Source organism: Camelus bactrianus, chromosome 20, assembly GCF_048773025.1.
Source record: "Camelus bactrianus isolate YW-2024 breed Bactrian camel chromosome 20, ASM4877302v1, whole genome shotgun sequence".
NCBI classification, from domain to species: domain Eukaryota; kingdom Metazoa; phylum Chordata; class Mammalia; order Artiodactyla; family Camelidae; genus Camelus; species Camelus bactrianus.
This window is the reverse complement of record NC_133558.1, coordinates 36,924,848-36,950,083: the sequence shown is the minus strand read 5'-3', so window position 1 is coordinate 36,950,083 and position 25,236 is coordinate 36,924,848. Positions and strand designations below refer to the sequence as shown.

Below are 25,236 nucleotides of genomic sequence, written 5' to 3'. Positions count from 1 at the left end.
TAAATCATCCTTATTATAACTTTAAATTGGGCATCTGACCATTACTTAAGGGAGACCCTGAGTAAAACCATAGGTTTTAAAAGTTGCCATCTCATTTTCTTCCAACTCATCATCTCCAGGGACATGGGATCCTTATCCTATGGGCCAAAAACAGCAGTATTCTTGCTGCTTTGAGTGCAGAAGTTGGGGAAGGAAAGGGCCAGTACGGTTGTTCCCTCCTGGACCTCTTGTTGGCCGCTACAAACCCTTGGAGTTACCCAAACAAACCAGTTTGTCTCTTGGGCTGTGTCTGTCTCTCACCTCTGGACCTTTGCACATGCTGTTCTGATTAGAATGGCCTCCTCTTGACCTGGTTAAAGCTCTCTCCTTTCACATCTCAGGCTGCCTGTCAACTTTCCCTCAAAATCATCCTGTCTTTCCATAATTAAGTGGCCACCCCCTCCTAAATGTTCTCCAAATTCTCTGAAATTTCTCTAACCAGCCACTTGTCCATCTTCCTAGGCTGTGAGCATTTTGAGGTGTCTCTTGTAGGCTTGAAGCCAGTGCCTCGCATGATGTCAGGCACAGAGTAGGTATTCAATATATGCATCCCGAAAGAATGAAATCAGATTAGGGGCATGTTGTGTACTGGGGAAACGAGAATGAAGTGTTTTTTGTTTTCCACAGGTGTTTAGAACTCGTCTGGGTATAACTTGCACCCTGGATAGTCTTTTTTTTTTTTCCCGGTCGAGTTCTAAGATGTGCCGATCACATGTGTTTCCTGGTATCTTGAAACAAGAATCTATCTCTACAGAGAAAGAAAGAGCTTTACAGCCTTGGACACAGATTCACTTCGCACAGGCTAATGTTTTGACTATATTAGTGGCTGTAGATGAGAGATCAGACCTTCAAAAATTCATCTTGCATGGAGTGCAAGAGTGACTGCTTTTGTGATTTTGGTTCATTTAACTTTTATCAACTCAGTCAAGAATATGTACACCAGAAACCAGCACAACAATGTAAATCAACTATACTTCAGTAATAAAAAAGAAAGAATATGGATCTTTGTTGGCTAGTTGAGTCCTGAAGTTGGCAGAAAGTTTGTTTTTAATTTCTTCCCCCCGACTCATTGATTTATATACATTTTATACATATTTCAGGTTAAAATAAGCATATTTTATTGATAAACAATGATGTTAGTGTAGAGCTTAAATCATGCATTTATTTATTAAGTTTTTTTGTGTTTTTTTAATTCAGTAGAGAACTAGAATAAAATGTCACTTCATGGTAATACCTACCCCTGCAAAGAGATATCTAGATCCCATATCCACTTACAGCTTCCATTTTTTATTCCCTATTTTAAGAGCTGAATCATTCATCCTTAAAATGTAACAAGATAATTCAAACATCTCAACAAAAATCATAGCCTCATTTGTAAAGAATTTTCCCAGGCTAGGCAGTGTATCTTACTTAATCTTCACAAAACTTCTATGAACTGATTACTATTATTTTTTTCTATTTAAAAAAAAAGTCAACTTTCTTGATGTATAATTGACATATAAAATTGTAAGATGTTTAAAGTACACATCGTGGTGACTTTATGTACGCATACGTTGTGAAAAGATTCTCTCCATCTGGTTAGTTAAAACAATCATGCATTTGAAACCTCTCACTTTCTGTTTCTGTTTTTTTTTTTTTTTTAACATAGTGAATAAACTCTGATGGTTTTTTTCACCCAGGTTGCCGTACGGCTCCAACAGACTTAGTTTTCATCTTGGATGGCTCTTACAGCGTCGGCCCAGAAAACTTTGAAATAGTGAAGAAATGGCTTGTCAATATCACAAAAAACTTTGACATCGGGCCGAAGTTTATTCAGGTCGGGGTGGTTCAGTACAGTGACTACCCGGTGCTGGAGATCCCCCTGGGCAGCCAGGACTCAGGAGGGAAGCTGGTGGCCGCGATGGAAGCCATTCACTACTTGGGAGGCAACACGAGGACCGGAAAAGCCATCCAGTTTGCACTTGATTACCTCTTCGCCAAGTCCTCGCGGTTTCTGACCAAGATCGCGGTGGTCCTCACTGACGGTAAATCCCAGGACGAAGTCAAGGATGCCGCAGAAGCCGCAAGAGACAGTAAGATCACCTTGTTTGCCATCGGTGTTGGTTCTGAAACAGAAGATGCGGAACTCAGAGCCATAGCCAACAAGCCTTCATCTACTTACGTGTTTTATGTGGAAGATTATATCGCAATATCCAAAATAAGGGAGGTGATGAAGCAGAAGCTTTGTGAAGGTAAGCCGTCATTTCATTTGGAAACGATTAGTAATTCCTTTTTCCTACATTTGGTGTAACCTGTTCATTGTTTTTACACGGGGGGAGATAGGTACATTTAATGTCGAAGTATTTCCGTTAGAATTGAGGTGAGTGCACATTTTCGTGGTGTTATTTATTCTGGATAAGTTTTGTTTTTAGAAACTGCTTCTTATAAAATCTACAGCTGGAATATGTAAAATTTTGTTTTATTGTTTTTTTCTTTTCAGTGACAATGTGTTTATTGTGGAGAAGGTAGAAAAGAAAGATATACAAAGGATAAAAACATATGTAAACCACACGTGATCATTTCACTCCTGTTAACAAATTTTTCTGTCTTTTTCATTCCAGTCCTTTCCTTTTTTATTTCAGTGTGTCTGAGAGTTTATTCAAATGCATAAATAAGGACAATATTGTATATGTAATGTCAAACTCTATTTTCATTTTATTATGTACTTTATTGTTTTGTATGTAATTTTTTTCCTCTTTTAACATAAGAGCAGACAATCTTTTCTGGTAAGTTATTTAATAATTTCTCCATTTTTGTATGTTTGGTTTATTTTTCTAATACAAATACCAGTGAATATCTTTGTACCTAATTCTGGATTGGAATCTTTCATCATTTCTTCAGAAAACAAAGATCACATTGCTAACAGTTTTAAAACTTTGGAATTATGTTAAAAATTCTACTTGAGAAGAACTTAAACTCCCACCAGCAGGAGGGAACATTTGAAAATATAGTACTTACCAGTCTATTGATTATGTTTATATTATTTCATAAAAATCTAACTTCATGTTTATGAAGCTCCTTGATGTGGGAAATTTCCAATTCTTGGTAAACATTAATCCTGTCAGGGTATAGACATACTTGTGTTCAGATTACTTTGGGAGAGAATTGTTTATTCATATCTTTTATTTTTAATATTATAGGCATTTTTATACCTAAAAAATAATACCCATGTAAAACAGAAAGGCTTTTTTTCCAGTTTACTTCTGAAAACTCCAAAAAAGTTTGGCTCACATTCGATAGAAAAATCTCTAAATGATTGTGGCTTAGAAAAAAAATGAATTCCTCTATTTTCTTCCTATTTTGGGGAGATATGGTAGAGAAAAACATTTGAAAGTTTTTTAGATTTGTTTATTTTTAATAGTATGGAAATTAAGGATTTTCTTTAATAAAACTTTGTAAAAAGGTGCTAACAAGTACAAATGATCGTTACGGTCATTCTTTTCATAACAGTAAGAATGTGTTGCCTTTTGTTGTGTTGGACACGTCAAAAGGGTTTTTGATTTTTAGTATGTTGTTAGAAGTTTTTCGTTTTGAAGCTAGGTATATTTCACTGTTAAAATAGACTCTTTATGGTGAAATTTCACTTACCATTCATTTTTTATCCTAAAATAGAAATTTGATATAAATATGTCTGTGTGGTATTTGCTTCAGAGACTTTTTCTGTCGATAAGTATTTTGTTAACTACATTCTCTCCATTTAAAAGCTTAAAAATACACATGAAAGAGTAGAGTCTGTTAATAGGGGTAAAAATTTTTTCAGCTAAAATGTACAGTCTGTAAAAAAAAAAAATCGGATTGGAAATCTTGCCAAATATTTCTTCCTCCACACTCAAAGAAAGAATGTAAGTAATGTCTGTCTATTCAGTTCACATACACACTGTACAATGGTCATCTTTCAAAGTGTGCTTTTTGAAATTGCACTAATGGAAAATATGGGCTTTTTTGCACTTGACTTTTTATGCTGTGTTGGATTATGATTAATGCGCCACATTAAAGCATCGCTGTGCTGCAGCAGCCTCAGAGCATGTGATCTATACTTGATTCTTTGACAATTTCACTTTCTTTTTGGACATACAGTTAACTTCTACTTTGAGATGCTCATTAGCATATACGATTACCATTTTCCAATACTGTTCCTCTTTATACTCTGCTGTGGTTGATCCACAGTGAACAAAACATTATCCATCCCTTTGTTCCATGTGGATTATTTCATCTTCATGGACGTGCCATTTTCCTGGAGGTGTATTCTGCAATGCATTCCTTATTTCAGGACCACCTTTTTGAGATGGGTAATGATTCCATTATCTGTCTGAGAGTCTAATTTTTTTTTATTTTTTATTTTTTTACTGTGTTAAAAAAACACATAATATGAGACCTACTCTCAACATATTTAAGTGTATAACACAGTATTGTTAACAAGTACCATCTTGTGTGTCAGATCTAGAACCTTCCCTGTGGCGTGACTGAAACTCTATGCCCATCGGACAGCAGCTCCCATTTCCTCTTTCCCCCAACCCTTGTGTTTCTGTGAGTTTGACTACTTTTGATGCTTCATAAAGGTAGAATGGTATTTGTCCTTCTGGGACTGGCCCCTGGGGTTCTGATAGGGATTGCTGTGAATCTGTAGATCACTCTGCGTGATAAGGAGACTTCTACAACAGAAGTTTTTCAATCCAGAACATGAGACATCTTTTTGTGTGTATGTGTTTTATTTCATTTCTTTGAGCTGTGTTTTGTAGTTTTTAGTATTCAAGTCTTCTGCCTCCTTGGTTAAGTATTTTCCATAGTATTTTTATATTATTTTTGATACTCAGGCTAGTACTTCCAATACGATGTTGAATAGAAGTGGTGAGAGTGGGCATCCTTGTCTGGTTCCAGATCTTAGAGAAAGGGCCTTCAGTTTTTCCCCACTGGTATGACGTTAGCTGTGGGCTTTTCATATATATGGCTTTTACTGTGTTAAAGTAAATTCCTTCTATACTTAACTTTGGTGTGTGTTTTTATCATGAAGAGATGTTGAATTTTTTCAAGTGCTTTTTCTGCATGTTGAGTCCATCATATGACTTTTATCCTTCATTCTGTTACAGTGTTGTGTCCCATTGATTGATTTCATGGGCGAAATCATCTTTGCATCCCCAAAATAAATCCCGCTTGGTCATAGTGTATGATCCATTTTCATCCTTTTGATATGTTCTTGTATTCAAATTGCTAGTGTTTGGGGGAGGATTTTTTGCATCTATATTCATCAGGAATGTTTACCTGCAGTTTTCTTTTCTTGTGTCTTTTTCTAGCTTTGGTATCAAGTGATGCTGATATTCTTTTTTTAAATTGAAGCACCGTCAGTTATAATGTGTCAATTTCTGGTGTACAGCACAATGTCCCAGTCGTGTGTGTGTGTGTGTGTGTATTCGTTTTCATATTCTTTTTCATTAAAGGTCATTGTAAGATACTGAATACAGTTCCCTGTGCTCTACAGAAGGAATTTGTTTTTTTATCTCTTTTTATATGTAGTGGTTAATGTTTGCAAATCTCAAACTCCCAAATTTATCCCTTCCCACCCCCTTTCCCCTGGTAACCATAAAATTGTTTACCATGTCTGCGGGTCTGCTTCTGTTTTGTAGATGAGTTCATTAGTATCCTCTTTTTTCTTTCTTTCTGTTTTGTTTTAGATTCCACATATGATATTCTTATTTTGTTCATGCATCATTTCTTGAGTTCATAGATCATTTTTATGGGGTTATTTTGCATTCTTCATCAGATAATATACCTCCCTTTCTTCAGAGTCAGTATCTGGGGAGTTAGTTTGTTCCTTTGATGGGGTCATGTATTTCATAGCTTTGTTTTGGGTTTCACACATCTGAAAAAACAGTCCCCTCTCAGTTTTTACCCACTGGCTTTGCACAGGGAGAAGTCCCTTAGCAATCAGTCTCACTGGAGATTCTGAAACCTTTTTGAAAGGGATGTGATTTCTCTGGGACGATGTGAGCCATTGTGAATTAGAGGGGCCGGTTTCTTTTTCAGTAGCTCTTAATCTTTCACTGCCTTTGGGGTCTGCCTGCACCACTCCAAGTTCTCTGGTTCTGTAGCCACGAGCTTCCCACCCTCCCTTGCTCTCAGTGGTCCCCAAGTGTCCAAGTGTGCTGGTTCCCTGTCAGCAGCCTTAGTCAGGCAAGACCAGTATCATCCCCTCAGGCAGCCCTTTGAAAAGCTGGAATGCTGGGTACATGCTTCCCTCTTTTCTCTTCCTGCGGGAGAAGCTTCAAGGGATGTGTCTTTTGATCACTCCGAACCATGCCAGCCACAACAAGCCACCGCCCTGCTCCATTTTGTTCTCACCAGTCACCAGGCATCCAAGTAATTCTGGTCCCTTCAGTGCTGCAGGTGAGGTGCGAATGGCACCGGTCTCTTGGGCAGCCCTCCAGAAAGCTGGGGCATCGGATGCCCTGCTCTGCTTTTCTCGTTCCCTCCTGAAGGGGGCATTACGCGCTGGTGCGCTCTCTCCGGGCGCTGATTTATGTCATCTTGGGAGGGACTGATGTGGGTGAAGCGATAGTGCTCTTATTACCTGTTTCAGTGAGGCTTTTCTTGGCTTTGTCCTCGCCGGGTGCCTTCAGCTTTCCTACCTGGAATCTGGAACTCGCCTAAAGGAATTCTGGTCCATATGTCATTGTTGGTCAGTGTTCCAGTTGGAGAACGTGGGTTGGGACTTTCCATTCTGCCACCTCGGTGGCATCACTCTTCTGTGCTTTTTATGAATCAGCCAGGCATGGGCTTGGTACAACAGAATGAGGACGGAAAAAGAAAGTAATTTCCCCTGTATTCTGTAAGATACCTTCATACCTTACTTAGATGCCTTCAAGGGCTTCCAACAGCTTGTGGCTTGAGTGACTGGGTTTCTGGACCCATATTTTATTCAGGTGAGCTGAATTTACCTGTACACAGGTGTGGGTAGTTAAAAGAGCCGACCCTCGAAACCTGCCTGTGTGTTCCTACTGTTCCGTTTTCCCACCATCTTGACTTTTGGATGAAGCAGGAAACTTATCTACTTCTTAAAAGAGCATATGGGGTTGACTGAAGGGAAGCCAGAGGTCAGAAGGCAACTAACTGTGTAACTGTGGGCTTACCTTCTTTGAGAAAGAGAGAGAGAGAGAGAGAGAGAGAGATAAAGACTGCTTGCCTGAGTGGAACTTCGGTGTCTCTCATCCCCTACAACTCTGGGGCTTTTTTCTCTCCAGCACTTTCCACCGTGGTGCACTCTAACTCGGAATGCTGCTCAGGGCTTCTCCTGAATTTCTTTTCCTCCCGTCAAAAATTACTACTACTTTGTACGCCCCTTTCCCTTGGCTTGGAGATTGCTGGATAATTTGATTATCTAACTCAAGCCTTATAATACTTGGTAATAATGGCCTGATATTTTACTCCACCCTACTCAGTTTAACTTGCATTTCGATAGAAGCCATAAAAGGTAAAGATACACCTTTCAGGAGCGGTGGCCAGGACAACTGGGGTGTTTTTGGAGGTGGTGAGTATTTTGGGTTCCATGATTTCGTAACATATATGTGATTAATTTCTCTGCCCTGACATGAAACTGATCTCCTTCCATTCTGCCTCCCCATTGTTGGTACACATACACTTGAATTCCCATCCACTGAGATGGGGCAGGGAGAAATGAGGGGTGGGAGGTGGGGCGAGGTTTGGCAGACGGGACAGGATCTAGTCTACTAGTTCCTAAAGCCTCCTCAGGTATTCAGAGGAATCACTTTGTATTCTAGCTGTAGATTGCGAGAATTTAAATCTAATCTGAAATGGAGGCAACCTACATTGTCAAGGGCTTGTAGTATATCCGCAAGTGTGAATTTTCCATTCATTTAATTAGAGAGGCTGGAGCTATGTTTCAAATAAAGAAACATAATCTGTTTATATTTTATGTAAAAAGTGATGTTTGGGAAAAGCAGAATAACTGTGGCATGATTCAGAAAATTCACCAATTACAGCATGCAGACTTTGCTGACAGTGTTTATGATCTCGATGCAGCTGTGCAAGATCATTATTTCTAGGAAAGGAATAAACAAGAAAACGTGCAGAATAATTTTCTTAGGAATGATAAAACTTGTATGAACAGCTCATTCTCCCATCCTTTCTCTTTCTCTAAAATACTGTGTGTAGTAGCTGTCAACTAATTACATACTTTATTCTCATAGCAGCTTCGTCCTTTGTAAGTCACAGTTGGCATGCTAGTTGGAATGAAAATTGGTACATCCACCTTGGAAAAGCCTTTGACATTATCTACCAGGGCAAAGCATACTGCTATCCTATGAAATAGCAGTTCTTCTCCCAGATACTTAACTATGAGAAATAAATTTGTATGTTCACCAAATGACTATCCAAGAGTGTTCATAGCAGCTTTATTAAAAATAGACCCAAACTGGAAACAGCTCCAATGATTACCCACAGGAAGATGGATAAACACATCATAGTATAATTCATATGGTAGAATCCTTCACAGCAACACACCACCACCACCACCAACAAAACAAATCACTGTTATGTGCAAAAACGTGGCATTATGTTGAGCAAGAGAAGTCAAATTAAAAAACAAAAAGATACTGCTTGGTTCATTTACATGACGTTCAGGAACAGACAAAACTAGGGGAGGGTATAGCTCCAGGGGTAGAGCGCATGCTCAGTTAGCACACACAAGGTCCTGGGTTCAATCCCCAGTACCTTCTCCAAAAACCACTATGTAAACCTAACTACCCCCACCTCCAAAAAAAAAATTAAAAATAAAGAACAGACAAAACTAAACAAATTAATGGGGATAGAATTTGTTTAACAGTGGTGGCTTCTGGTGGTGGTGGTTTTTCTCCGTGAAGGAACATGAGATAACTTTCAAGGTGTTGGACATTCCTTGTCTTGTCTGGTGCTAGTTCTTTGATTGTATGCATATGTGCCAGTTGAGCTGTTGAACCCTTGAGATTAGGGCATTTTACTGAATGGAGATTGTATCTTAATAAATGTTTTTTTTAAAAAGTCAGTAAGTGCAGTGTCTATTAAAGTAAAGCACTTGATTTTTTTTTTTTGCTACACCTGAGGCCATATGATTTTATAGTGGTCCAGCCCTGTCTCTGGAGTCAGGCCCAGATCCGGGTTTGTTTCCTGACTTTGTCAACATCACTTTCTTGATGCGTGATCTTATGCCAAGTGATGGACTCCAACCTTGGTGGGGAGAGACTACATTTTTAAATTTTGTTTTTGCAGTTTACATAATAGTAATATGTATTATCTTGTACATTTTCTGTGGTTCAGCGACATGGGTGAAGCTGGGCTGAATGGTCCTAACTCAGGTCCTCTTAAGGAATTGAAGTCAAGATGTCATTTGGGGCAGCAGTCAGCTGAAGGCTTGACTGGGGCTGGAGGATCTGCTTTTAAGGTGACTCACAAGGTTGGCAGGTCAGTCCTGGCTGTTGGCAGGTCTCGGTTCCTGGTCACATGGACCTCCCCCCATTGCTGCTTGAGTGTCCTTACAACATGGCGTCTGGCTTCTTCCAGAGTGAGTGGTCCAAGAGCACAACGGGGAGCTCAGTGTCTTTGATGGTCGAGTGGAAGTCACATTCCTTTACTTCTACAAAACCCTATTGGTTACTCAGGTCAGCGAGACCACATTTTAGGAACATTAATATCAGTCTGCTAGAGAAGTGTAGGGACATGTTAAGATGCCTGGATGTCTGGTTAAAAAAAAAAAACAGTAGAGTTTGTATGTTAAAATGATGCATAACTAATATCTGACAAAAACTCTTCCCATTCAAATTAAAAATGAAAAAGAGAAGGAGTAAAGAATGAGTTAAAGGATTTGGACACATACTATTGTCTGGACATGTGTAAAGCCAAAACACATTACCTTTCTCCACCCATACTGTTCAGTCAGAGGAAAGATTGACTTAAAAATTTTCATCACATAATCAATGCTTTTAAAATGAAAAATGGCAAAAACAGATGAGTTATTTTTGTAATTTTGTAAGCCTTTTTTTCCAAGTGTTTTCAAGTTCTCTTTATTTTATTTTTTAGTTTTGCTTTTGTTGGGGGGGGTGTAAATTAGGTGTATTTATTTATTTATTTAATTTTTGAATGGAGGGACTGGGGATTGAACCCAGGACCTTCTGCATGCTAGGCATGCACTTTATCACTGAGCTCTACCCTCCCCCCATAAGCCTTTAAAACTGTATTCTCCTTAACTATTTTCTAAGCCAAGGGTGGATTTCCATTTCTTATGTGTCTTCTTATTGTTAAAAAATAATATATTCGATGTTACTGAGGCCACTTAGCTCGTGAAAAAGATTTTGACTTCTGTTTTGTGCACAAATTGTACCTAAGGCTGGTTGGAGTTTATTGTTCCTATTGACTCATCACTGTGAGGACTGTTGTCAAAAATCTATGCTTACTGTGTCCCACTGTCGGGTGGCCATGTGTTTGCTGGACATCTTCCTCTGATGAAGGACTGTTGACTCCAGATCAGCCTATATTTTAAGGCAGTAGGATTCCTTGCTATTAAAAGAGGATGAGATCATTCAATCTGTAATGCGACAAGAAAACTTGTGAATTTGGGCTCTGGTAAGAGGATGTCTGCTTGGATAATTTATTTTGGGTTTGCTATTGTTATTTTATTGTATTTCCAATAAGTTTCACAATCTTTGCACTAAATTGCAACAGTGGTGCATGTGCCTCCTTTTTTTACGGATGTATACATGACGTTAAAGCACGTGATGGTGTAATAGACCTTCAGGAAGGCACGTGTATCACTTGCCGCTGAACACCATTGAAGGATGTGTGTCAGTGGCACGTGTCCTCATGTTTGCCTTCCCATTAAAACCAGGTTCATCCCAGGAAAGTTTAAAGAAGTCGGCTTGCACAGATCTGAGCTGCACCAGAGGCACCATAGACAACTACGTCTTATTGGGCTGCATCAGTAAAGTTACTTTTGGTCTCTGACCACAAATCTTGTTAGAATTCCCCAGTTCTCAATAAGATATGCGACTTCTGCAGAAGGTGACTTACAAGCAATGGAAGTGTGGAATTGGATTGAATAGGCACTTGTAAACTAGGCTAGGTATGTTCTGGAATAATGTGTACATCAGTGGCCCTGTTATATTAACTTATAAGTAGCAAGGTGTAGCTGGACACATTTGATTGCCCTGGTTAGACGCAAGATATATACAGTTTTTGTGTCCCTCTTCATGGTGGGATTTTTAAATAAAACACATTTTTTTTTATGATCCCGAGAAGACTGAATTAACTTATACTGCTAAGCCTTGAGATTGGACAGAAAAGCAATTATTACTGGACTTCAGTGTTTAAAATAAGTGGGATAATCTGTACTCATCTCATAAAGCCTTCCTTTTCTGGATGTTCTCTGAACATATTGGAGTGAAAATAAAATTGTAGCCGTGTAGTCCGTGTAGGGAACCAGTTGTGAACCTAGGTCTTCCAAGTTGGGCTTTTTTTTTTTTCCCATCCTTGCTCCTGAACACACTCCTTTAAATTAACTTGGTTTATCTAGATTGTTCTACTTACCCTGCTGTAGGTGTTATAACAAGCCCCAGCTGACTCTCTTTTAGCGTTTTATTTTCCTGGTCCTTAAAATTATACCTTCAAGTTTCAGTTTTTATTTCCAGTTTCCATGCCCCTCTCTGGATGCTGTTGTATATTTATACATATATTTCTTTTGTTTTTTTTTCTGCACAATGGGGAAGTTAATTATTTACCTCTGTTTCCCTGGAAGTTTGTGGGGAAATTGTTGTTTGGAGATCAAAGAAGTATTTTATATGTGGAAACTTTCTTTTACCTGTCTCTCATAGCTAGGCATACAAACCATATATTTGAGCATTTTAACTACATTTTACTTTTCAATTCCCATGTGTAAGGATATCTTGTTGTTCTTGTAGGTGAGCCAACTGGGAAGAAAAATTACTCCTTGGAAAAAATATTAAATATTTAAGTAGATTTTCCCTAATGAGATGTGCTAGGTAGTCATGAAAACATGGCTACACTGTGACTATTAGTTTACATTCCTGATTTGACAAACCATGCCGCACTGTTTCCTACAGAATTCTAGAGATTAGGGTACAGCGCAAAAGATTTTATTATAGAAAAGGGATGAACACAATACTTGCTTTGTCCCCTCCCATTGCGTGCCGTTGTGGAGTTACAAGGCAGTTTCACACACACCATCTCATTTGATCCTCCGACAAACCCCGTGAAGGAGATCATTATTCTCATTTCACAGATGGGAATCCAGAGGTTCATGAGAGGTTAAGAGAGAGGCTTCGTCTAAAACCTCAGGTTCTGGTCTAAAGTTAGAGCTCTTTGTCCAACATCTTATAACTTCTCTTTTGTAAAGCAAATCAAAGGAGCAATTCAAATCTGAATATTCTTATGATGTCATGTTTAACACATTTTCTTTGCAGCTGAACTTCTTTCTTTTGCAGTTTTAAATCAAAATGCATTTGAAGTGAGGCTTCATTTTATTCTGTATTACCCCCCTCAAAAGCAAAGCCTGCATCATAATGACAAAAAAATTAATTTCTTTTATTGATTTATGATTTAAACGGCATAATACAGCATTATTGAGACACTTATGCCCTGCTTCTTATGTTTTCATGTGGAGGGACTTCAGCTGGACTATTTTTTTTTTTTGAGTAAGTCATCTTTTAAAACTATTAAAATGAATTTTAAAATTATAACAAATCCCAGTTTTAAGTACAGGTGGAAAATGTTTGCTAAAAAAATACTAGCAAATCCAGTAATGTCGTAAAGGATTAATATTTATCAGAATAAGGATTATTTCAGAATGCAAAGATGGTTCAATATTGAAGTCCAATTTGTCACTCTTCTGCTCCAAATTCACCTGAATTGGCTTTTCCCTTGACTCAGGCAATTTGGTTTTTGGTTCTCATTTTTCAAAATGAAAAGCAGTGCTGCAAGGAGTATGTAGACTGACTTTTCTGATCTCTCCTCACCTTCTTTCACTCCTCACCACTAACGGGAAAGTGTGTTTTTGGGCCAGGGAGTTTGATAAAAGTAGCTGGTCATTGTTTGCAAAATTTTTTCAGCTTTCTTCTCTTTGAATCAGCAGGTGTCTGGAGGTGGTATTCTGTTTCCTCTTTAGACCATGTGTGAGGTTAGTGGCCAGGTCCTGCTCCTGAGATGGGTGGGGAATAAATCAGCCCTGCTGGGTTGCCTGGCGACAGATGTGGTTGATTATGTTGCAGAGTCTCATCAGACTCAGTGGGTCACACCTCTAACCAGCATCCTCTGCCTGGTTCCTATACCTTCCCATCAGTTAGCTCAAAACTTACCAAAGGAAGAAGGGTGTGATTGATTAGGTCCCTTCCCAACTCAACATCTTCAGACCTGAAGGGAAACATACCCACTCCCTTCCAAGGAATACATCTGATTTTATTTATATCAAACCTTTATTTTATTTCCAATATTCCATAGTACACATTATGACGGTATGTTTTGGGCTAATTAAACCCATCTCATTATTTTTTATTGTATTATAAATATGATACCTTTCCCTCTCCTTAACATCATGTAAGAGTGATTCTCGTAAAGTTTGTTTAGTGGAGTTTGTTCTCGTTTTATTCTGTTAGCTGCTCTATAAAATATAAGCAGTCATGCTCATTGTGTATGTTATGTGATGGCTTTGGAAGAATCTGAAAATATTGCAACATTCCTATGGTATAACAGGAACAGCATTTCAGCTGTACAAAATTTTCCACATAATTTGAGACACTCATTTCCCAGAGAAGTGAAAAGCTTAAGATATTTTATAATTTCTACAGATGACTGTATAATGTAAACCTTCATGATTCTTCATAAGGAAAATCTTTATTCATTTATAAATATGATTAATATAATATATAATATAATTAATCATAGATGAGCCAATAGTCCTGTGTAAAGAGTTTCCATGAAAAGAAAGGACCCACAGTTAAGTTTTTTCCAAAGGGAAAGAACCAAGGTAATTGAACTGTAAGATTATAAACTTCTAGAACTAGAAAGACTAAAAGAGCAACACAGTTTTTTCCCCCTCAAATGCTGGGATTCCAAGAAAGCAATCAGAGTTCATCTCCTAGATGCAAGAAATATAAGAGTGTTAACCGAGAACACATGACTGACTGACAGCAAATCCTGGCTGAGCATCACGAATCTGCTCCATTGCTCTCCTAGCTGACAGGTGTTAGGTTGCCTCATATTCAAATAGTGAATTGTAAATTTTGGCGTAGCACTGCCCTTAAAACGATCCATTAACAATGGTTCCTTTTACATTTCTGTTTCGCTTTAATCCTCTTTTTTGGGGGAAAAAGACTAATGAGACTTCATTCTCAAATGCCAAAAACACTTCCACATGTTTTCTCTGAAAATACATTTATATCCTTTCGTGAGCATGTAGAGATTTTATAATTCTATGTTTTCTAAGAGTCCTCCCTTGAGTCTCCTTTCTTGTTGAATAACCCATGATTGATCACCTTTTAGATGATTGTCTTTTGCTTTTGCTTTGTAGAATCTGTCTGTCCAACACGAATCCCGGTGGCAGCTCGTGATGAGAAGGGGTTCGATATTCTTTTGGGTTTGGGTGTCAAGAAAAAGGCAAAGAAAAGAATCCAACTTTCGCCAACAAAGATAAAGGGATATGAAATAACATCAAAAGTTGATTTATCAGAATTCACCAGGTAAACGTTACATGTTGATACAGCTTTTTTCTGATATGTCTGGAGATGTGTTGAGAATTCTTTAAGCTCATACGTGTTCTTTTTTCCAGCAATGTTTTCCCAGAAGGTCTTCCTCCATCCTATGTCTTTGTCTCCACTCAGAGATTTAAGGTCAAGAAAATGTGGGATTTATGGAGAATTTTAACCTTTGATGGAAGGCCACAAATAGCAGTTACCTTAAATGGAGTGGATAAAACATTAGTATTTACAACTACCAGCATAATTAATGGCTCACAAGTGGTCACCTTTGCTGACCCTCGAGTTAAGGTAAAGATGCCTGGGTTATTGACTCTGGTACTCAGGGGGAATTGCCATCAGGTTTAGGGGACGAGAGGCATGATTTTAACATGACTGGAAAGATACTGACTTTACATTTTAACTTTGCTTTACCAAGTTAAAGCAAGAAAAGGAGAAAATGTGTTTCTTTTTAAAAATTTTATTTATTTTTATATTTGAAATTCAATACTTTTTGTCGAAGTATGATTGATTTACGATGTTATTGTGTTAGTTTCTGGTGTACAGCATAGTGATTTAGTTATACATATATACGTATTTCTTTTCATATTCTTTCTCATTATAGGCTATTATAAGATTTTTTTAATTGAAATATAGTCAGTTACAGTGTGTCAATTTCTGGTGTATAGCAGTGTCCCAGTTATGCATCTATATACATATATTCATTTTCATATTCTTTTTCATTAAAGGTTATTACAAGATATTGAATATAGTTCCCTGTGCTCTACAGAACAAATTTACTTTTTGTCTATTTTTATATGTAGTGGTTAATTAAAATTTATTTCTTAATTTGTATGAGATTAAGGGGTGGGGAAACTAACATTTTTTGAGTGCCTGCTACGAGGTGGCAGGAACATTTCATTATAACAGCCATCCAAGGAAGAAGTTATTGCTCTCATTTTACAGACAAAGAAACCAAGGTTCAACGATATTAAGTTCCGCTCAAAGTAACACGGCTACTAAGAGGTGACATCAGGAATTTAATTTAGGTCTGGTCAATTTCAAAGTCCCTGTGGGTCTATTTTATACTGCCATTGTCTTACAGGATATTGAGACAAAGTCATATTTGTCATTACATTAAATATAGGTAGATAATGGGTACAGAATTCACATTTATTAGGAAGATATTTTATTTCCCCCGAAGGAACATATATTTAATAAAATTGCAAAATTGAAAGTAAAAGTGTATTTCCCAGGTCAAATGTATTCAGAAGACAGATGCAATGTAAAAGCAATTATGTTTTGATCATTACTTTCATGATGATAGTCTAATGGTACATTATGTAATTTAGGGAATAGACAAGGCTGTATATGAAATGATGTATTTATGCAATTTCTTCGCTTGGTAAATAGATTAAATTAAAAAAATTGTCAGCCATTCTCATTAAAGGCAATGTGCTAGGTTCTGTAGGAAGTGACAAATGAATAAGGCCTATTTCTCACCTTCAGGGAACTAACTTATGATGGGATAGTCAGTGCTTCTGGTATTTAACAGAAGTCCAATGTGTTAGTGGAGCTGTGAAAGAAGTGGATTCTTGTACATGTGGGAAAGTCTTCATAAATGAGATGGTTTTTGGAGTGGACCTTGAAGGATGTATGGGATTTTGATGGAGAGAGATGAGGACGTGTAAGTCCGTGGTTCACTGCTGAGTAGTCATGTGTAGTAAAATGCAGGGTTTTTGTTCAGAGAGTAGGAAGTGGTGGCCCCTGTGTTTGTGGAGTATAAGGTACAGGAAAGAAAAAGCTAGAAAGCCCTAAGCTTAATTTGCAGGGACCTGGGAACCATACAAAGGGTTTTGGACTTCATTCAGTGGGTGGCAGAATTCCATCAAAAGGTCTTGATTACAGGCGTGTCATGGTCAAAGTAACTCTCTCCTCACCTTTTTTTCCTTCTTCTTTTGCAAAGGATACTTTTGACTCTTTCATGGAATTGGGCGAGGTCCTGGAATATAGAAATTAATAAGATGTGGCTTCTTCTCTGACAAAACTCTAATGAGAGAGGTTAATTCTAGTAGTGATAAGGATGACTCGGAGAAGGAAGGGTTAAGGATAGAGGTATGTTTGAAAAGTATTCAGATAAAGCAAGATAGCTATGGACCTAACTCATGGTGATGAGAAAGGAAATGGAGAAGTGAATTTGAGTCATATTTAAGAGACAGACTTGGTAGAATTTTGTATCTAGTTGTTAGTAACGGAGGGAAACATCCTGGTGAAAAGATTCTAGCTGGTGTTAGAGTTCTGGGTACCACATGTGGGAAGGAGGTCCAGGCTGTTGATGGAAGTTATTCCATAAAAGGAATAATTGAGTGGATGAGATCCACTCAAAGGGAAAATGAAAGGTGAAGGACAGACCTGTGTGGAACACCCTCATCAAAGGGCAGATGGAGGGCGCTGGGCCCTCAGAAGGATGGAGAAGGGACAGTTGGAGAAGAAGGAATGAAATGATCAAGATGGTTTGAGTCGTGGAAGTTGCGACTATGAAAGAGCATGGACGAGTTACAGAGCACTTCGGATGAGGGAATGAGAGAAGCCATTTGGATCAGGACCATTTTGGAACTCATTTGTGACCTGGAAGGAGTTGTTTCAGTAAATAGTTTGGTCCAGCTGCTTTGGGCTATGCAATGGGAGCTCCACGAGGGAGTCATAAAATCATTGGTGGGTGGCCTTTGAGGCCCAGCGTGGATCAGGATGAATTAGAATGTAATGCAGCCAGTTTGTGCGGTGTGGATTTATGGTTGATGGCAAAGGAATAGAAACAAAGAAAACGACAGATTGTAAGGGATTTTACTTATGAAATCTTCCATATTTTCTTCCTGTAGACGTTGTTTGATGAAGGCTGGCATCAGATCCGTCTCCTGGTGACAGAGCAAGATGTAACTCTCTACATCGATGATCAACAAATCGAAGACAAGCCCTTGCATCCAGTCCTAGGGATTTTCATCAGCGGGCAAACCCAAATCGGAAAGTACTCTGGGAAAGAAGAAACTGTTCAGGTGGATTAAAAATCATCTGCTTTTCGCATGTATAGAACGGAGCTTTTGTGATAGTGTGTATCGCACTTAACTGTATTTAACTGATTGCCTTTAGGAAGCTTAAGCAACATGTGGCCCAGTTCGTTTGTCAAATTGCATATTTGTGTGTGTGCATGAAAATGAAAAATCAAACTTAATATAATAACTCATAGAAATCCGTTCCCCTGGGCTCAGGGTTGAATTCTATGTTCTCATGAAATGTTAGTTTCATATTTCCCAGGAGAAGCGTAGATTATATCATAAATTTGGAAAAGTGAATACGATTAAAGCTGTGAGTGAGGGAGTTATAAAAATGTCTTTGCAGCTGTGAGGATACAATTAGATTAATGCATGTCAGGGTTCTTCATGAACAAAACTGTGACCTTTTTAGTTCTCTCTTTAAACTAGAATATCTATGTGTGGGTTGTGAAGTGTATATGTAAAAGATAGCCATTTCTTGAAAAATCCTGTATTTGAAAAGGTATGTCTTCCCCACTCTGTTTTCTGTTAAGGGAAGACGGTGACATATTCAAATGTATGATTATACACATGGTTTTTATATGTTAATGTCACATATCAAATTATAGTAAATATTTAAAGAGTGGCAGGTGCCGGGAGTACTCATCATACAGAACTCCGTGCCAACGACTGAATCTCTGAAACTAAAGGTGACTTCTTGAGCCCGCCCTGTGCAATCAGGGATGTTGGGACATGTTGGCTAAACACAGAAAGCCTGGGAGAGCTTTTAAGTGGTTCATGAAATGCTCTCTAGACTAGCTCTTAATGTAAAGCTACAACAGAAGCTCCATGGGTTTCCCAGAGAAACCAGAGACTTGTCTTTGGTGCCAGGCGAGTTTTCCTTCGGAGTTCTGTGGTATCACATCTTTATACTGTATGTTAAGTATTCACATTTTGTATTTTTATTGTTTCAGCTTAAATTGAAATCTTACACGATTGCTAATTATAGTGGCCACTTCTATATATCCGAGTTTGCTTTTGTGAAACAGTTTGCTTGTGCCTCCAGTTTAATTGGGATGGTTTTACGTTTCCAGTTTGATGTCCAAAAGCTGCGGATCTACTGTGACCCAGAACAGAACAACCGGGAGACGGCATGTGAAATTCCTGGATTTGTGAGTAGGACGGATGATTTTTTTCCCAATTTTTGCTTCAGGTCTTTCAGAGCAATCGATAAAAAGCAGATAATTCGTGAGCTTTCATTTAACACATGGGGTTCTTTTGTTTCTTAATTGTCAATGCAAATGAAACTGCATCGATTAAAACATATTTTGAGGTTCATCACTGAAATAAAATTATAATGAATTATTCTTCAAGTGCAAACGAAGACCACAGGACATATTCTCCCATTGTCTTGGGTTATGATTGTTCCATTACTTGAGTGAAGCAGGGCTGTTCCTGCTTTAGAAAAATAGAATTTGTTGTCTGAATGTCTAGTGTGTGAAATCCATTTCTAGGAGTCATTAAACGTGTGGGGAGAATACCTCAACATGGCACGATTTTCTGAAGAGTAGATGGTACTTCAATTAAAAAATAAAAGGATTCATTTTCCTGTTCCCCAGCACGTTTTCTTAAACCATAATGAATGTAAATTTTTCTTTTTGTTGCCATTAGCCAAGTAAGATTTTCTTGTATTTCTAGGACACAAGCAACTTTCTATTAATTTAGCTATTTTTATTAATGCATTAGGAAGGAAAAGATTGTAAGCTGAAATGTTAACAGGATCTGATTATAAATGTGTGTGTGTGTATGATTAAATCCCTTTTCCCTTGGGCACAAAAAAAAGGCATATGTTGCTAGTGTAGATAAGGTAGAATGTTGTAAAATTTTTTGAGAGTGTGGATTCTCAGTGATTTTTGAGCCCTACATGGTTCCTTTAGTTGGTACAGTTATACTGTTGTCTTCTTTTTTTTCTATCAAACTGAACAACTTACGAATCCACATGTTCTGAAAATTTGAGGCCACAGAGCAGGACATTTAAGGGATCTATAATAAAATCAAAGATGGGAATGTTTAGAAATGATTCATTCTGGGTTTTTTTTACCTAGGTAATTGTTTAAACACTGATTTTTATTTTAGAGGCTTATAACTTGGAATATAAATCTCTTTTGTTTAAACACTCTAACGTTTATTGTAGAGACTTATAACTTGGATGATCAATCTCTTTTGTTTAAACACTATAATGTTTATTTTAAGTACTTATAACCTGGAACATAAATCTCTCCTAAGACCATTAAGTTATTGCATTTTGAGAGTGCATTATGCATACTTGTTTCATTGCTATTTCTCCATCAACGTTATGACCGTCCTTTACCCCCTCGTATAATTGAAGCGCAGCATGAGATGGGGGACTCTGGGTTCTCACAAGCACGTTTCTGTGTTTTCACGGCCCCTTCCTTACTCTCAGGTGTGACTTCTGGCTCATTTACTTTTCCATCTTCCTTCCCACCTTCTCCTTTCCTGATCTAATTTGTTATTGTTCAGAAAGATTATTAACCTATTTAAAGTTGTGTTATTCGGTAAGACATAGATTGTTCAGCAAGATGCTCTCCGAAAGTCAAGTGCATAAAATTGAATGCATGTCGTCTGTGACTTGCTTAGTTAGATGCCTTTTGGCTTTTTCTCTGGTTCTGATGGTTTCCAGAAAGTTCAAGAGAGCGTCTAAGTCCCTCATTGTGGCATTTTTGCCCTGCGGGGCCGTCACGCTAAGAATCTTTGATGTTTTCATTTTCCCTCCAATTCTTCACTATTGCTAATTTCCTTCCTTTATCATATATCTAAATGTAGGAATAACGTATAAATAAATAGTTTTTTAGGACGGTGGCAAGCACATGTTCTATCTCTTGCTGGTTTTGATACATCATTTATCTCTACCCTGGACAAGAGAATGTAAATTAGGAAGCTAACTTAGGACTTCAATTAAAAACGTATTTTAAAACACATTTGTTGCTGTTTCTCTTTCAGAATGGTGAGGTAGGCCTGGAAACGATTATTCTCCTTAAGGTAGTATTTGCATTGTGGGGCTGTTTGTCTTCCTCCCATCAATTGTGAGTATATTAGATACGTAGAACCCATTTTCATGTAGTTTCAGTGTATTTAGTATGCATAGCTTTTTTGTTGATTTGGAATTACTTATTGGCTTATAAATTGGATAAATAAAAATTGGATAGTAAGTGTACGACACGGTTACCATTTCTCACACACCTACAGACACACCTGTGCACGCGAACACGTCGAGCTGCGTCTTTCCGTGTGGCTTAATGTCCATTTTTGTCTTTCAGTGCCTCAACGGTCCCAGCGATGTAGGTTCAACTGCAGCCCCGTGTGTATGTCCTCCGGGAAAACCAGGACTGCCAGGCCCCAAAGTGAGTAAGACCTCACGTGCTGGCTTTGTCAGATCGAGAGCTGAGCAAGGACAAAATCCCCATCACCGTTGGCCCTGCTGTGAAATTTCTGCCTAATACCTTACAGTAGTTTAACACATGAGTTTAGTTGTTTTTTTTTAAAGTGTATCCTAATGTGCAGCTCCTTTTGAACCTAAGACTGGTACCGCAGTTAAGTGAGGGAGCATCACTAATTTACTTGTGCGTTTTTTTTTTCCCCTCAAATACCGCTGCCGTGTCCCAAGAATGGTACCTCCTTATAACCGGGTGAAAAAAACTGAAGAAAGAGCATTGGTTAAGATATGTTCTACATCCTTCAATGTCTAAATTTTTAATCTGAAAAACTGATTTTCAGGTAGAAAAATGAAGCAAAAATTTGAAGTTAGTTTGGATGATGTGTTGGATGTCCATTCTAAAAATCGAGGCGCGTGTGTGTGCATTTATCTATTTCACTTAATAATGTAATAATTACTTTTAGGAAGTATATTCTTTTAGCCATATTCATATATATGTATGTCCCAGTTGCATTTATATCTTTGTGTATGTGTATATATATTATCTCGGTGTATATGTATTTATGTGTGTATGTGTGTAAGTAAATATTTACCTATTTGTGTGCACGTTTGTATATGATTGGAACTGTGATGTGCATACTATTTTATAACTAGTTACATTTTACATAACAAAATGTTCTGAATAGGTTTCTATGTTATTAAATATGAATGGCTAAACATTTTTAAACAAGTTGACGCTCAGCCTAAGATGCTGTGAAGTGAAGTGATTTGTCCATTATGGATAAATCTTGCTTATTTAATATTATTTTAAAATAGCATGTAAGTAAAAATAGTGTCTAACTTGAAAGCAAGTATGACTGCCTAGCCAGAAAGACTGTTTTGTGTATTGATCACCTATTACTTGAAGTGGCCATAATCAATTTTGATAAGTATGAATTATAATGTTCATTTAGGTGGAATTTTCTGAGAGTTTCAGTCATCACAACTAAGACATTTCAGCGTTTAGACTGCTGACCTGGGATAATTTAATTCTTCCAGTCTTTTGTATATGCTTCTCCATCCATTTTTCGGGTGCTGGTTCATGACCTACTTCATACCTAGCTGTTAAAATCAAGAAAGAAATGCAACTTAAGAAATAAAAATACACATCCAGTACTTCCTTCAAAGTAAACCTATTTGGCTTAGAATTTGATGTCCATACATTATAATCAATTTACTGTTGTAAACTATTTTTAGATTGCATTTAGGAAAGTTCATGCAAATGTTCTTCTGTTAAAGTAACCGTGTTTTTAAGATGCCTTGGCAGAAATGAAACATGCCGATTAAGATGCTCCTGGGAGAATACACCTTGCAAGGCAGCCTGGTGTGACCCACCAGCACACTTCTAAAACATATTTAGACAGCTGATTCATCCTGGAATATTAAATAGAAATGATTTGATCTGCAAGAGATACAATGTGGAAATCAGAGTCCCGTCACTTCTGACCTCCAAGCCCAGAGCATCTTCCAGCCCCTCAGTGAGGTTCAGGCCACCCCCAGGGGCTCCAGGGGGCTGCCCGCTTTGGGAGCGGCCGCACCAGATGCGTCTGATCTTTCCTGATTCTTCATCAGTGGTTTATTAGGTGTCTCACAGTGATGCTGATGTTTATGCGCATATGTTTCTATAGCAAGTTTTTAGCACACCCTTTGCCTAATCTGGTAAAGCCTCTGCTTTTCGGCCTTTCCCAGTTTCATGTGTTCCTCATTTTCCTTCTCTTTTCTTAGTCATAATCCAGCCCCATTGCCACCTCCTACTTTAAGTGAAATCGCAGTTTTCCACCAGTCTTCGAGTTGGCGTGCCTGCTTAATCTGCTTTCCATTTTCTTCGGAAAACCTGGCAGGAGGACAGGAACACACACACAGTCTTCCATCCTTTCAGGGCTCTTTCCCCCTGGAGGTGGTTCCTTACCCGCCTCAGGGACCTGGATGTGAAAAACAGAAGCCCTAGCAACACACTGAGGTGTGCTTCCTCTAGAGAATTTCTGGCCTGGAAAGTTGATAGGGTTTTAATTAGTTCCACAGAATCAGATCTGAAACAGATGAGGTGATTTTACTATAGATCTGACCGAGACTCCTTGGCCATTTTTGTTAGGTGTGCTCAGGAAAGTTTTACACATTTCCTTCAACAGAATTACCCGTGCAGAACATTCTAGTCTTCTGATAAGCCAGAAAGAGAGTTCTGGGAGCTGAGAGTTGAGTTGTGAGACTGAAACAGAGGAGAAATTCTTGGGTCGATGGGTGGATAAGTACCTATTCTAAGATAGTCATCTTCAAGTTCATTCAATTTCCAACAAATATGACAACCCTATTGCAAAACCAGGTTAACTCTGGTGTCCCACACTTAGATGTATCATGGCATTTTAACTTTCCAGTAAACATAGAAAAATCTATCTGTCACTGGGCTGTGAGCCCCTGAATAAGGCTGGCTTGCTCATTCTATGTCCCTAATGTCAAACAAAGGGAATGATTAAATTCACGAATCTCTTAGAGTGATTTTTATACACAAGTACTTCACACTGAAGGTTAATACAAACTGAATTCTCCTTTGGAATTCCAGTGGCTAGTGCAGGGCTGAATAGTAATAGTCTTTTATTTAATGAATTATGAAATGGTTGAAAAAATTAAAACTCACCCCTCTGCCGATTAAGCTGTGCTGAACGCCTTTGTTTTACACAAAAGATCCAGACAATCCCCAATTTGCAAACCAACTCCCTTCCAAAAGATCTATCCATGCCAGTGGTTGCTTCTCCCCCACTTTGAAGCTACAGGAATGGTTGTGGGGACAAACTCCCCGCATTTGATGTAATCTTAAGTGTTTGATCTGTTAGTGCAGAAGTGGAAAGAAAGCGTTCCCCCCCCCCCTTTCTATTTTAGGAAGGAGCCATTTCTTTCTTTTTTAAAAAGTATTTATTTATTTTTTACCTTTTTTTTTTTAAGTTGAAGTGCAGTCAGTTACAATGTATCAATTTCTGGTGTACGGCACAATGTCCCAGTCATGCATGTACATGCATATATTTGTCGGAGCCATTTCTTAATAACTTATTTGCTCTGAAATACCACTCTTTCTGCAACTCTGTTCCTGCTCATGCCCTTTGTTTCACCCTGATAACTCTACCGATTAAAGATTCATTTGGCTTATCAAAGTATCCTCTGTCTAAAATACAAAAACCTTTGGAAAATTTCAGGGGCCACTGGGCATTCAGAGTTTTCTGTTAATTTTCCCAAACGAAGTGGATTCCTTCTAGTCAAAGAGGGTTGGTGGAGACACAGGGTTTTGAGAAGAGAGCTCATAAGCATGGGATTTGGGCTTAGGAGACATTTGTTTTAGAATGAGCATCTTAAAATATTAGCTGACTTTTGCAAGCCCAGCCATTTCTCACTTTAATTATTCATACTTGCACACTTGAGAGGCCACGTGCAGGGATGTTTTAGCTAAGTCCATGAGGTTCCCTGTCAACAACTCAGAAATCCCATGGTGCAGAGTCAGTTCAACATAAGTCAAGATTGCTTTTCAGCTGAATACTTATTTTTTAAAATTGCAAATGTTTCAACTAAAGTAGAAGAAAATAGATTGGAAATGTAGTCACGGTTTTACAATAATAGGTCATATGTCTGATTTATTGTATTTGGAAATTTTTTCCATGTTAAATTTGCTGGCTGCCCCCAGATTGGGTTCTGATCAGTGTATGTATTTTGATGTGGGCAGAGAGAATAGTGTTTAGGAGCATGAATTAAATCAGCATGCAGCCGAATTAGCTGAGCTCAAGTCCCATCTCTGCTGCTGCTGTGTGACCTTGCGTAAGTTACCCCACCTTTCTGGGCCTCAGTTTTCTCACATATACAAAATGAGAATAGTAAAATTACCTGCTTCGTGGAGTTATTGTGAGGATCAAGTTATTTCATCCATGTA

The 25,236-nt window shown here is 38.2% G+C and overlaps 1 protein-coding gene across 2 annotated transcripts in view; it reads left to right on the top strand.

Annotated features, from left to right (window-relative positions):
- Positions 1–25,236, top strand: part of COL21A1 (collagen type XXI alpha 1 chain) — a 113,375-nt gene that overhangs the window by 1,903 nt on the left and 86,236 nt on the right. Inside the window, exons 2-8 of one of the 2 annotated variants that reach the window (XM_074348948.1) lie at positions 1,719–2,270; positions 14,642–14,810; positions 14,900–15,116; positions 17,684–17,857; positions 18,928–19,005; positions 20,855–20,863; positions 21,172–21,255. In XM_074348948.1, the coding sequence (XP_074205049.1) occupies positions 1,719–2,270; positions 14,642–14,810; positions 14,900–15,116; positions 17,684–17,857; positions 18,928–19,005; positions 20,855–20,863; positions 21,172–21,255 (1,283 nt within the window). Of the gene's footprint in view, positions 1–1,718; positions 2,271–14,641; positions 14,811–14,899; positions 15,117–17,683; positions 17,858–18,927; positions 19,006–20,854; positions 20,864–21,171; positions 21,256–25,236 lie in introns of those variants that run through there. The other variant, XM_074348947.1, reaches the window with a different exon arrangement.